At 36.7% G+C, this 12,971-nt stretch overlaps 1 protein-coding gene across 1 annotated transcript in view; it reads left to right on the forward strand.

Moving 5' to 3' along the window:
• Nucleotides 1–12,971, forward strand: part of Iqcm (IQ motif containing M) — a 320,965-nt gene that overhangs the window by 50,634 nt on the left and 257,360 nt on the right. Inside the window, exon 5 of the mRNA XM_071614029.1 lies at nt 10,284–10,374. Coding sequence (XP_071470130.1) covers nt 10,284–10,374 — 91 coding nt within the window. The remainder of the gene's footprint in view (nt 1–10,283; nt 10,375–12,971) is intronic.

Genomic DNA, 12,971 nt, shown 5'->3' on the forward strand with positions numbered 1-12,971 from the left:
TCTTTTTAATTTTGGCACCCACATATAGCAAATAACTGTGAAACATTTCAAACCTCAAAGTGACACTAAAACTGTGAAGTATGAAATGGAAGTGCCAGAGCGCGAGAGACACATTGCATAGCACTGCTCAGTCACTCCGCGTGTGCACGCTGGAGAAACGACAACACCCTTGGAAGATGCAACATGATTAATGCCACAGAAATGAAATAAATAAAGAAGACTTTCATTTGCAACATCTCCCTGATGCTTCAAAGTTTCCACTCTCTGTGCTTAGCAGCTCTGCCCTAGAAATTACACCCTTTTCCCCGTGAATATCTGCTTGGGGAATAAAATTATAAATCCAGGTCTTCTTTGCTATGTCCAGGTCACGAAATGGTTACGATAAAGGACTGCAGTATTTTTGGCTTCTCCAGGAATGCTTGTATTCTCTGCACCCTGCAACACATGAGTTTGGGTCATGATGGTATATTTTTTCTTGTATCTGTCACCCACTGGCCCATGGTTACTCCCCTCTCAGGCTTCCTCAGAATTCTAACTGAGGTTGAATGAGTTCTTTGACTTCTCAAACTTTGTTAGCATGTCCCTGTGTATTTATTTACTTCTAGACTCAGTTTGTATACTTTTAGGCCTCATTTGGGGGAAGCATGTTAAGAAGGATTTGGAGTTACAACTGAGTCTCCTATTTTCTTTAGTTCTGACCCTATGGGAAGCAAAGATGAATTCCTGTAGGGTACCCAAGTAAAACAGAGCGGGCTTATTTATGCTTTGCTCAGTGAATATGAAAAAGGGACAACAAAAGTATAAATGACAAGGGGAACAGTTCTGTATTTCCCAAGAACTTAAGTGCTCACTGCTTTATATGCATTGAGTTTATAACTTGTTTAATGTTTCATGATAATGAATTTTATGATGCTCAGAGGTATCAGCCACCAATTTTAAGAACGAGGAAACTGGAACTCAGAGGCCAAATGGATTTCCCAAGGCTGGGGTTGAGCTCCAGACTCAGTCTGCTGAGACCAGTGCCTGTGAGCCTCAACTTAAGTCGGTCACACACCACTATTTGACTCATTCCCCTGAAGGAATGGGTGTTTCTAAGGAGTTTTAAAAAATTTTTGAGTTGAGAGAAATTTGCGACAAGATAGTTAGTACTAAAATATAATAGTTAGTACTGAGGTGTTTTGTGGAAACTGAAGAGGTCCAGAGGCGCCTTCCTTCCACAGTGCTGAGGAGCTGGGAGACAGCATGGAGTGGGTAGCCTGACAGAGCTCAGCTTGAGGAACTGCGACAAAAGCAAGGAATCTGAGACCTCAGAAGTTGCACAGAGAAGAGAGTGAGAGCTCCCAGATGTTTAACCTTGAAGAACAGTTTCAAGGGGCCAGGCTAACTGCTGGATTAAAGAAAGCTTACCTATCTGGAGTTCCTAACTCTTTTCCATGTCATCTGTGAAGGAAAAAAGCATGTTAGTCTTGCTTCTGTTAAGCTTCATATCTTCATGTATGTATGTGGGTATCTCTGCGTATGTCTATCTCTGTCTTTCCTGATGGGAAACACAAGGTTTGTGGATTAGAGATGATATAAAATTATTCAGAGTATCTTGCCTCAGGTTCTTCATGCCTCGGTCCCCTGTAGACCAATACAAGAAGGACAGATGTTGTCTACATGCATGATGGAGTTATTACCGCCGGAGAAGAACTCTGAAATGGGGGAATCTTGGAACTTGTTTAGGGCATTTGACACATTTGCCCTCCTTCATTGAATACAGTAGTGACAGGGAGAGTAAGGGGATGGAAATGCAAGCAACTCCAATCAGGAGAGATCAGGTGGAGTCAAGGCCCCTGGTCTATTACTCTCTGAAAGGTAGGTAGATGGCCAAGGGGAGGGTCCTCTCAGTCTCCCTTGAGGTCTTTGTCTTTAACTCCATGACTTATTTATCTTTCAAGCACTGTTTAATCTAGGGGGCTAGGATTCATTTCTCAGAAAGCTCTGACTTTGTAGATGTGTGAAAGTAGTCATGGAGAATAGCCTCCTGACACTTGCTTTGATTTTACTTACGTCAAAACCAGAAGTGATTGTCTAGGGAGACAGGACTAGGTAAGCCTGAGCAAAGACTCCAGTTAGGGAGAGTCGTTGAACTGCAGCTGTATCTTTGTTGTTGTTGTCCAGGGAAGATCAATCTCAACCCCTTTATTCTTGCAGTTTTGTGAAGCCTCTACTGATGATTCTTACTGGCAAAGATTCAGCTATGTCACTAGAGGATAATTGGTATCCCAATTATAAAGCTAAAGGATACATTTCATTCCTTCTCTTAGATTCATGAGATAATGAAAATTTTTTTAAAGTTCCACAGTACCACAGTTGGAATACTCAATTATTTGTAGCTAATTTCACTTCCCAGAACACAGGCTTCATAACCCCAGATGTTTCTTTCATTCTTAGTCCTACCAAACTGCCCGACACATCGTAGGTGTTCAGTAAAGACCTGTTGGATGAATGATTTAATAAATGGATGCATGCATAAAAGCATAATTCCTGTCCTCAAGAAACCACCACAGAGTTCACAATCCAGTGAGGAATTGGCATTCTGTAGAACACACATGTGCTGGAAATTCCAACAGTAGAAAATCATATGACATCCACCCAGCCCACACACTAGAATGTGAAATGTCAGTAAATTGCAATCTGTCATTCTTGACTAATGAATCTGTCTATAAATTTGCAACATTTTTAAGTTTTAAATTTATTATAATTACTTTACATAAAATGAAATATGATTTAAATAGTGGGTCTTAAAAAGAAATGAAAAGAATCATTTTATAATCAATATAAAAAAATCTCAGTTTTTTTTGTAAATAAAAAAAGATCTGCATTTAACTGGTGTGAAGCACTTTCATAGCATCATGAAGCATCTCTGTGGAAAAGACCTTAAAACTCCTCTAGCCCCACCATTTTCACACCCTAAATGTCCTTTAGAAAGTTCCTCTACCAGGGGACACCCAGGATGGAGCGAACAGTTCCTTTTATGACATCCAGTTTTGAAATTATTCAGACTGTAGTTCCCAGTGACATATTGGTTCAGTTAAACACTTTGGGTGTTTATATGACATGAATTAGAGCCCTTGGATTTTTATTTTATTTTCGTGGAGGAGGATGATAGGATTATTTACAAAGGTCAAGGGAGAAATGGGCCTCTTTTCCCCTTTGAAGTAGTTTGAAGGAGGTAGGTATATAGTATCTAGAGTATCTCAGAAAAAACAGCAAGAAATGAATCCATGTCACTGGCAAACATAAAATAGCAATATCCCAAAACTGCATAACTGAATAAGAGGTACTAAATATTTTTGTTACTGATTCATGTAACAAAGGCTTCAACAAGAGGTTTTAATGAAAATTCAAGAAGAGTTAAGTTTCAGCCCACATTATGAGAGTTTACAGACTAATAAATGGGAGGTGGACCAGGGAAATGATGAGTAGTGCAAATTGTTTCAATGTCAAAATAGATAGTATCCCTTCAGCTGAGTCTTTAAATGTGAGTGACTAGTAATATGGAGAAAATCATTTAAAACATTCCTTTATTTAACATATTTTTGTAGAGCACCTGAGAATCCAAATGGAAAAAAAAAAAAAAAAAAAAAAAACAGAAGAACAAATCCAAGAAGGTATTTTAGGACAGAACCCCACTTCTGCACCTGGGAGGAGGAGAGGCTTATCTCTGGTGGCCCCAAGCTTTCAATTTCATTGGACCTTGATGAGCAAAGCACATGGAAAATACCTGTGTCACTGCATGATGGGACATTAGGTCAGAGGCTCCCCCAGCCTGAGCCCCTTAGCCCTGGAAAGGTGGGCACATCTGAAACTGGGGAGACACCTGAAAGTGAAACTGGGGTGAGGAGAGTAAAAGTTTTCTCATGTAATTCATAACCACAAAAAAGCTCACTTGGGATCGAATCAGAATTCATATTACTGGTATCTCAAAAATCCCTAAAGTGAGAAATTAGAATTGTCATGAGTTGAAAATGCCCTCAACTTCCTACAGGAAACAAATGCAAATTATCTTTTGAGCAATAGTTCTTAATCCCAAGTTGCATTCAACACAAATAATTCATATTCTTATGGAATATACAAATAATTATTTCTATAGAATATGTAAATAATCCCCATTCCCATATGAGTTTACAATGTAAAATAAAAATGTATAAAATAAAAATGTATCAGGAAGTAAACCACTAGGACTGAGACTGAGCCACTCCCCACAACTAGACTTAGATAGACAAAGACCAATAGGTATTTGAATTATCTGATAAAGAATAGAAATAAGTAAACCTAATGTTTTAAAATATGAAAGTATAAACATAAATGAACTAGAGACTATTAAATATTCAGAAAGCTCTATAAAGAACTATAGGGAACTTGTAGAAATCAGTCTATAATAATTGAAGATATTGTCAAAATAAAATTTGTAAGAAATGTTAAGAAATTTACCAGTGAAGTGTAAAGAGATAGAAAACAAGAAAGACAAAGAGCCCTGGGGAATGTATTGAGAAGCTGTAACATAAATGTAACCGGATTTTTCTAATTAGGAAGCACCAGAAGAATGGGTAAAAGTTATTTTAGAAAAAAGTTATTTTAGAAGAGGAATAATTGCTGCTTCTTGGATACCAGATTTCTGGTCTGGAATAGGGAAAGGACAAAGTGAGAACTCTTGTGACAAGAATGGTGGAAAGGTAAAAGACTACAGGAGGGATGCCCAAATGGAATGGGAGCGGACGACTCTGACCTGCCAGTTTTGCCATTGTGAACATCAGAAAGAAGAATGAAGCCAGGTGCAGTGGCACATGCCTGTAATCCCTGCCACTCGGGAGGCTGAGACAGGAGGATCATGGTTCACAGCCAGCCTCAGCAACAGCAAGGCGCTAAGCAACTCAGTGAGACCCTGTCTCTAAATAAGATACAAAATAGGGCTGGGGATGTGGCTCAGTGTCCAGTGCCCTTGGGTTCAATCCCTGGTATTGAAACAAAACAAAACAAAACAAAAACAGAATAATGATAGAAATAGATGATGATACACTCAGTAAAATGGAATTAATGTGTCTATAATAATACTTGGGGTTGGGCCGGGGGAGAAAAAAGAGGAAATGTCTCCTTTACAGGTAAATGCCAGTTTTTATGATGTAGAAGGAACCATAGAATTACAACCAGATATGATTTTGCTACTACTAAGGCAAAAGTTACCCATGGACACTGAAATCATTTTTTTTTTTTTTTTAATGAAAGGCAGTTGGGGAACAACCTAGTCTCATGGACTCAAAGGATCAGACAGATTGGCCATTAACCACAACAAAAAGGACAAATGTACCTTTTTAATGGGAAGATGTGCCACTTACCACTTTAGTCAAGTAGCCAAATTAAGTAGCACCTTTTGATATGATTATAAAGGGAAGGACATAATACCACTTACATAGTATTCCTGTCAAAAATGCTTAATTTCAATCTAATCAAAGAGACACAATAAGAACCCAAATTGCATTAAAGAATATCCTGTCAAAAAAGATGAAAGGGGTGAGAGGAATAGCCTAGGATAGTGCTGTCCAGTTGGAAATCAAGGTAAACTGAAAATGTAGTTTAAAAAATTTCCATTGGTATGCTAAAAAAAGTGAAGAGAAACAAAATCAATTTCAATAATATATTTTATTTGATCTAGGAAAACATTATTTAAACATGTAACCAACATGTATTAGGTAGCTTATATTTTTGCAATAAATCTTGAAAATTCAATGTGTATTTTATAATTATAGCATGTGTTAATCCAGAGTAGTTATATTAAGCACTTGGTAGTTATATGTAGGTAGGCATTAGAAGGGAAGTTCTAGCTTAAAGTAGATTTAAGAGACACGTGTGACCCTTGATTATATTGTGAGTTGGTAAAAGAGAAATATCTAGAAAAGATATTTTGAACAAAATTAGGAAATTTTGAATAATGATATTAGATAACATTACATCAGTGTTAAATTTTGGGGGTGGATATTGTGAATATGTAGGAGATGTACTTTTCAGGAACTTCATAATTAAGCATAAAATGGCATACTCTGCAACCTACTTTCAAGTGGTTCTGAAAAAAATAATGTATGCATGTGTTTTATACATGTGTATTTATATAAATATGTGCACACGTATTGGTAAGGATATAAAGTATTTTATTTGAACAAATAAATTAACAAGCTCTATTTATTAGATAGATATAGAACACTATTCCTAACAATTTTAGATTATATATTATTTCAAGCAAATGTGGAACATTATGAAAATTGGTTTATAAAGTAGAAGTCAACAAATTTCAGAGAGGTGGAGCTCTACAAAACTTGATCTTTACCATGAAATTACATTAGAAAGTAACACAATGACAATTCAAAAATTCTGTGACTTGGAAATAAAATATTTTTGGAAAGTATAAGGGATGGATGTGGATGGTATCATAGTTGTAAGTGGGAATCCTGTTAAGGAAGCTATTGATGTTCTAGATGAGAGACGATATTAAGGCCATATTAAGGCTGTGTGAGTGGGAAGGGATTGGGGGGATTTGATGACTGAGGGAGAATGAAGAGTGGAGATGGCTTCTAGGCTTAAAAGGGACAGTAGTGTCATTAACAGTGTGAGGGATATGTTGATTGAGAGAGAGATAGTTATTCAAATTTGGAGCTCAAGAGTGGTCTGAGCAAGACACATAGATTTGTGATTCATGCACATTTAGGTAACAAGCATAACCATGGTAGTGGGCCATATCATTCAAGTGAAGTGTAAGAGTATATATAGTCAAGGAGATGGGCACAGTGGTACACATCTGTCATCCCAGCAGCTGGAGAGGCTGAGGCAGGAGGATCACTAGTTCAAAGCCAGCCTCAACAAGTTAGTGAGGCTGTTAGCAACTTGGCAAGACCCTGTCTCAAAATAAAAAGTAAAAAGAGCTGAGGATTTGGCTCAGTGGTTAAGCATCCCTGGGTGCAATTCTCATTACCAAAAAAAAGAGTCTAGTCAAGGAAAGAACCACGAGGCACACACAACAGCTGGAGGAGGTCAGACTAAAATGAGCCCTAGAAAGAGGTGAAAAAGTCAAAAGTGCAGGAAATTGAATAGGCAATTGCTTTTTGGTAAATGAATAATTGATGGCAGAGTGACTCTGAGGCCACTGTGGCAAATACTCTTAAGGACTGGAGGCGTCTGGTTGACATTCCTAATGTATTATGTTCCTTTTATCTGATTTCATCACACAACCTCAAAATATTCATCAGTTAACCTGTCTTTTCTTTTCCTCTCTCTTTCTTGTACTAACTGTTCCAATCAGAAGAGATTAATAATTCATGTTCTAGAACTGAAATTCTAGAGTTTTATGAGGTTGATTTAAGGACTAGATTTTACAAAAAGGCAATCAGTTATCAACTCAGAGATGTTGTAATTTTCTCAGAGTCACACAGTGAATCTATTCTCCCAATAGGGTGAGCTAATTGGAACCAGTGTCGGGTTCCCATGTCTTAATTGCCTTTCAAGATGTTTCCTTTAATTCTGTGTTGCTATTTAAGGGGGAAAACTGTATTTACTTTGTATTTTGGATGCAGTCCTAACACGATTCAGTTAACTGGTACTATAGGGCTTTTAGTTTAGCACTTAAATGGATTATGCCTAAAGATTTTAACAGTCTTCCAAAAAGGCATATTGTTTGTTTTATTTTTATAGTAACTCTTTTGCTTTATTAATTATTATAGTAACACAGCTCATTATAAACCTTTGAGAAGTACAAAAAGAGACACATAATGTTGAGAGGGAAAGTCCCTATAATATTTCACCCTCCTTCTCTTCAAAGATAGGCGCCGTTGTTAATTTTAGTTTAGTGTAAGTATTAGTCAAGATTGGGCTCTGCTGAGTGACACATAAACACTGATTCTCAGTGGCTTGTTTCACATTTAATGAAGATTTATTCTGCCCTTCTTCCCTCCATCACAGTGTGATAGACAGTTCCATGTTGTGGCTCTACTATTTTGTGGACTTGCTTCCCAGGACACAGGCAGGGGAAGCAGGCTGGAGGAACAGTTTAAGGCCTGAGCCTGGTGTGACTCACATCTGCTCACATCTGATTGGCCAGAATCTATTCTCATGTCTTTATCCTGATCATAAGGGGTCTCCACTGGGGTATGCATTCTTCATATTTCCACTGTGCATCTGTCAATGAATAAACCAGTACTCACAGTGAATATATGTACATTTTTATAAATGTGAGATAATCATTATGAGTTTTCATAGCACATTTAGGTAATAAATAAAAATGCCCACAGAGCATTCTTCTCAAAATAATATAACACTTAAACAACACCTCCTCACCTCCTCCCCTGATTTGCAGTCCATCCGTTCTCGGCTCATGATGTCAAATTTGCAGTGTGTTTGGATGTAAGCATCAGCAATCTTTGATGGACAGTCGGCTTCTTCCACATCTAACTTCACACATGCAGCAGTTTTCCTGTCTTGAAAGGCCAAACAACAAAATGAAAACCTCCTGTGGATTCTAAGACTTTCTTAAGGTCCATTGCTGTCTTTCTGCAGCATTATTTCCTTATTGCCACTATAAAAGTCAGTCTCTAGATCTCTGGCTTGCATTTCTTGGGCTTCCTCCCCACCTATGTTTTTCTCCTTTACTTCCTGCCGTGCTTCTTCTCACTGTCACTTATGCCATCCACTGAGAGTGGCAATCGTGTTTTATTAATGATTGTGGCTTACATCCATCTCTACTCTCTTGGAATCAGTGTCGAAGTTTTCATTAGGTAGATATCCATAAGTATATAAACGGAGATGCCCACAGAGCATCGAATGATTAAGAATGCAGTTTTGGGGGACTGCCTGTTTGAGTTTGAATGTTCTTCTACCTACTCCGAGTTACATATCTTTGTGAAAGTTATTTGCTACTTCTCTGCTTTAGTTTCCTCATCAGTGAAATGTGGGTAATGATGATACTCAATTTATGGGGTGGTTGTGAGAAAAATATGAGAATCCATATTTAGCAATTAGCACACTTGGTATATGGTAAATATTTTTAAATGCTTCTGCTTTGAAGACAAACTTAAAAAGTTTTCTCCTGAACTCTCTATTCCCACCACTTAGAGAGCCATTCCTCAACCTACCATGTGTATTTGTACATAAACTGTGGTGGACGAGCTTTTAGTCATCCTCTGAGGTCAGTGGGGCTGGAATTGTCTCTTTGCATGAGGAGGCACTTCAGTAGAGCACAGTGATGGACATCATAAGTCCTGGGTCTGACCTTCCAGGATCTTGAGAAAGCTGCTCTTCCTCATGTGTTGAAGGTTCCTTGCCAAAAATGAATGTTCTGAGGTCCATGGGATAATTTATAGACAATACTAACCAGTCCTCCAATTACATTATAAATAGTAAACATCGATGTTCTGCTTTCCATTTCTCCCCCAATTTTGTATTCCCTGTTATACATTTAAATCTAAATTACTTAATATGGCCCAGTGTGCTTTTGTTTGCTGACATAGAGACCCTCAATTAGCTCATCCATTTTTCTAAAGCACAGGGTTTCATCTTGTGTTTTCTCTGTATCTTTTATTGTGCCTGAGCAAGGAGCTAAAAGGTGCTCATTAAATTTCTGACATAGTATTTTTGTTATAATACTCAAGATTATGTATTTGTCCCATTTTCTCTACAAGATAAAAAATAATGGATATTTAAATATATTGATGTAAATTTCTCTTTAGATTCTAAGAACTAGATTTTTTGAAGCAAGATTTTGCCTTTTCTGGACTTTTTGGTCTTAACTCTATTAAATGATGAGATTTAAAAAAGTGTTTCTATTTGCATTAACTACGATTTGCTGAATTATTTTAAAATATCAGGCCTGCCTATAAAAATGAAGTTTTGTGCTGATAAGGACTAGGGCCATGCTGCCTGTGTGTGAAGGAAACGGCTTGTGCTCGCTGGTATGTGCTGTGCTGTCCCAGGCTTTTTTCTGGGAGCTGTTTCCTTTCTGATATATGCAGTTCATTTACTCTATACTTTTCAGTCCTAAATTTTAGTAATTGCAAAGCATCTGAGAAGCATGGGGTGAAAAAAAACCACACGAGTGTGTTCTTTGAGTATCTCTGTGTTGGTAATTGTTTTGAAGGATATTGTACCTCTTCTTATTAAAAATCTGTGATTTGCAATTTCATTTGAAAAGTGCATTTAGAACTTGAAAACTACGAGGCATTACACACTTAAAGCTTTTTCTCCCCCTTAAATTCCAGAACCAGTTAAACTGCATAAAATAATGATTGATATTGAACCCGTGAGTAAAAAAATGGAGAAAGAAAAGCAACAGCAACCCGGGAAGTCCAGGTAATAGGTAATTAAATAACCTATAGAAAATGTATATTTCTTGTACTTTGCCAATATTCTCTGGCCAATTGTCATGGTTTCTCAAATCTATCTATTAACACCCCATGCATGAGGCTAATTTATCTTTCTACTTGAGTCCCTCAAAGCATATCAATTATCAAAATTTTAGTTTTCAGTTCAATTAACTTTTGAACTGGAGGATGTCTGAGTAGTTAAGCAAACCATCTGGGTTTTACAGTGCATAAGCTCAAATTCAATTTGTGTCTTTCTTGAGAAAAATGCCATATTTTATGATAATATTACATAAGTTTGGAATTTTAATAACTCTTCTGCAGCAATTATGGAGCAGAGTAAGTTATAATTTTCCTTTTAAAATCTAATAATTAAAGGTTAGTCTTTCCCTAACAGAAGGTGAGGCTGGTTCTACAGAACACAGTTTGAACATAGGAATTTTGAGCCTTGCTTCTGCTTTCCAAGTGTTTGGAGATGGGTCAGTTACTTCTCTGAATTGTTCTACAGATTTGCATCACTGTCTTCTTCAAGAAAACTTGAAAATGTGTACACAACTGTTGGCCCTCAGGCTGCAGATAGAACCACTCACAGGCCTTCAGCACATATTTTGGGAGACATTTATACTTTCAGACTATAAACACTGCTCTGTTAAAATGTGTTGCTAACACTATTTTACATTGTTCCATTAATAAAACATGGTCAGAAAGGGGGGTAATTTTTGGTACAAACTATAAATAGCAGAAATTGGAGAAGATGCTACTATGGCTGTAAAGAATAGCCTATGTCTTCCAATATTGATGCTGCAAATTGTGCTTAATACAAGGAGATCCATGTGCAGGGTGACCACTTTCTTGGCTTAAGTGTAACATGATATGCAAATGTGGAGCAGTGGATGTGTCTGTAGCTTCAGTACTGCAGCTTTAGTTTTATCTATGATAAGGAAGGACACTAAGTACAGAGGGAAAGAAATTGTACTGGGAATTTAACAGTTTTTAAAAAATTCTCCTTTCTGGTTTTTCCAAGTTTAACCCAACGTCTAGAAAAGGTTGGTCTAGTAGAGTGGCTAGCTATGAAAAGACTAGTTAATAAAGCAATTGAACGAAAGAGTTTAGAATTTCAAGTTAACAAAACTCATCTGAAAATCAATTTCAATGTATTTAGGTGAGGCTCGTAATCCAGGGAAGAAGAATAATGATTTAGGGACAAGTGGAGTACTCATGAATAATAAATCTGATCAGGTATAATATCTTTCAGTATAATGTCTTTCTCAAGAGGGTTGAATATTTCTCAGAGAATTGTTTCTTCTGCAACTGGTGGAAGATTAAGATCTTACGACACCCTAACTTACCATTTTTAATGAAAACATGTCCTGTTTAATGAGGAATATCAACCCCCTTTGAAATTAAGAGCAAGTGCATGCACTTCAATAACAGCCCTGGGCACATAAAGCCGGAACTTCAATCCACCTGGGCCGCCTTGTCTTTATTTATAGCTAGTTTATGGTGGTAACTTGTTTTCTACCTTAGCAGTTAGCTTCATTTCATTAATGTTAGAAGTGTGATGGAAATGATGTGGAGGAAAGGACAAATAAGTGTTTTGGGACATGGTGACTTGGGTTTTTTGAAAATCTATGCTTAAATAGATAAAAAGTCATTGAACCAAATATATTTATTGAAATCTATTTCTCCATGTAATGTATATCAGAAAGCAGCACTGAGAATACAAGCAACAGAGGGAAGATAGAATCAGTCAGGAAACCAGGTAGGGGATTGTTAACAATTACATTCTAGGAATAATTATCAAGAATTGCCCAGCTCTTTGAGAGATCTGGCAAGGTTTCTGTTCAAGTCACATAGACCCCTGTGAGATTACTTGTATATAAACTATTTACAGTTCCCCTGAAGATGCCTTAGAAAGTACTAATTGTTAAGGTGACACATAGCATTTTTAGGTAAACCATAAAACACTCTAGCCACATGAAATAAATTTTCTTAAATAAAGTGTGAAAATATGAGTCTTATAAAAATATGATTTCTTACTTTTCCCTCAAATTTCTCTGTTTCTTAACTGGCAGAGAAAAAAACAAATGGGGGTATTTCTGCATTTTCAAATTTAAGTTTAAGTAGATTGAAGTTCTTCAATCTACTTTTGAATTCTAAATTCAAAGATTCATTGTCATATATTAAAATACTCTTGATGACAATAATGTTAAAGGTAGGTGCATTCTAAATGTTAATTTTCTAGCAACAAAAATTTACTTATTCAGTTATTTACCAGTGCTGATTTTTTAGTTGATGATATAATATTTTAGTTGATGATATAGTATTTTTATCATGATATAATACTAAGTGCAAACAAATTAGAAAGTTCATATGCATTTATGTACCTATAAACGTAGAGATGGTATAGAATATATTATTTAGTTGATGATATATGGAGCCTTTAAAAGTATGACAACTGCATTTCTGTATAGGCACTCTGTAATTCAGGTGAGTGAACCTAGATTTCTTCCCATAGTTCTATGATCAGTGAGAATTTCCAAAGGGAACATGACAGTCTATGTGGAGGTTAATTATGATCAATTT

This window comes from Marmota flaviventris, chromosome 7 (assembly GCF_047511675.1).
Source record: "Marmota flaviventris isolate mMarFla1 chromosome 7, mMarFla1.hap1, whole genome shotgun sequence".
Classification (NCBI taxonomy): Eukaryota; Metazoa; Chordata; class Mammalia; order Rodentia; family Sciuridae; genus Marmota; species Marmota flaviventris.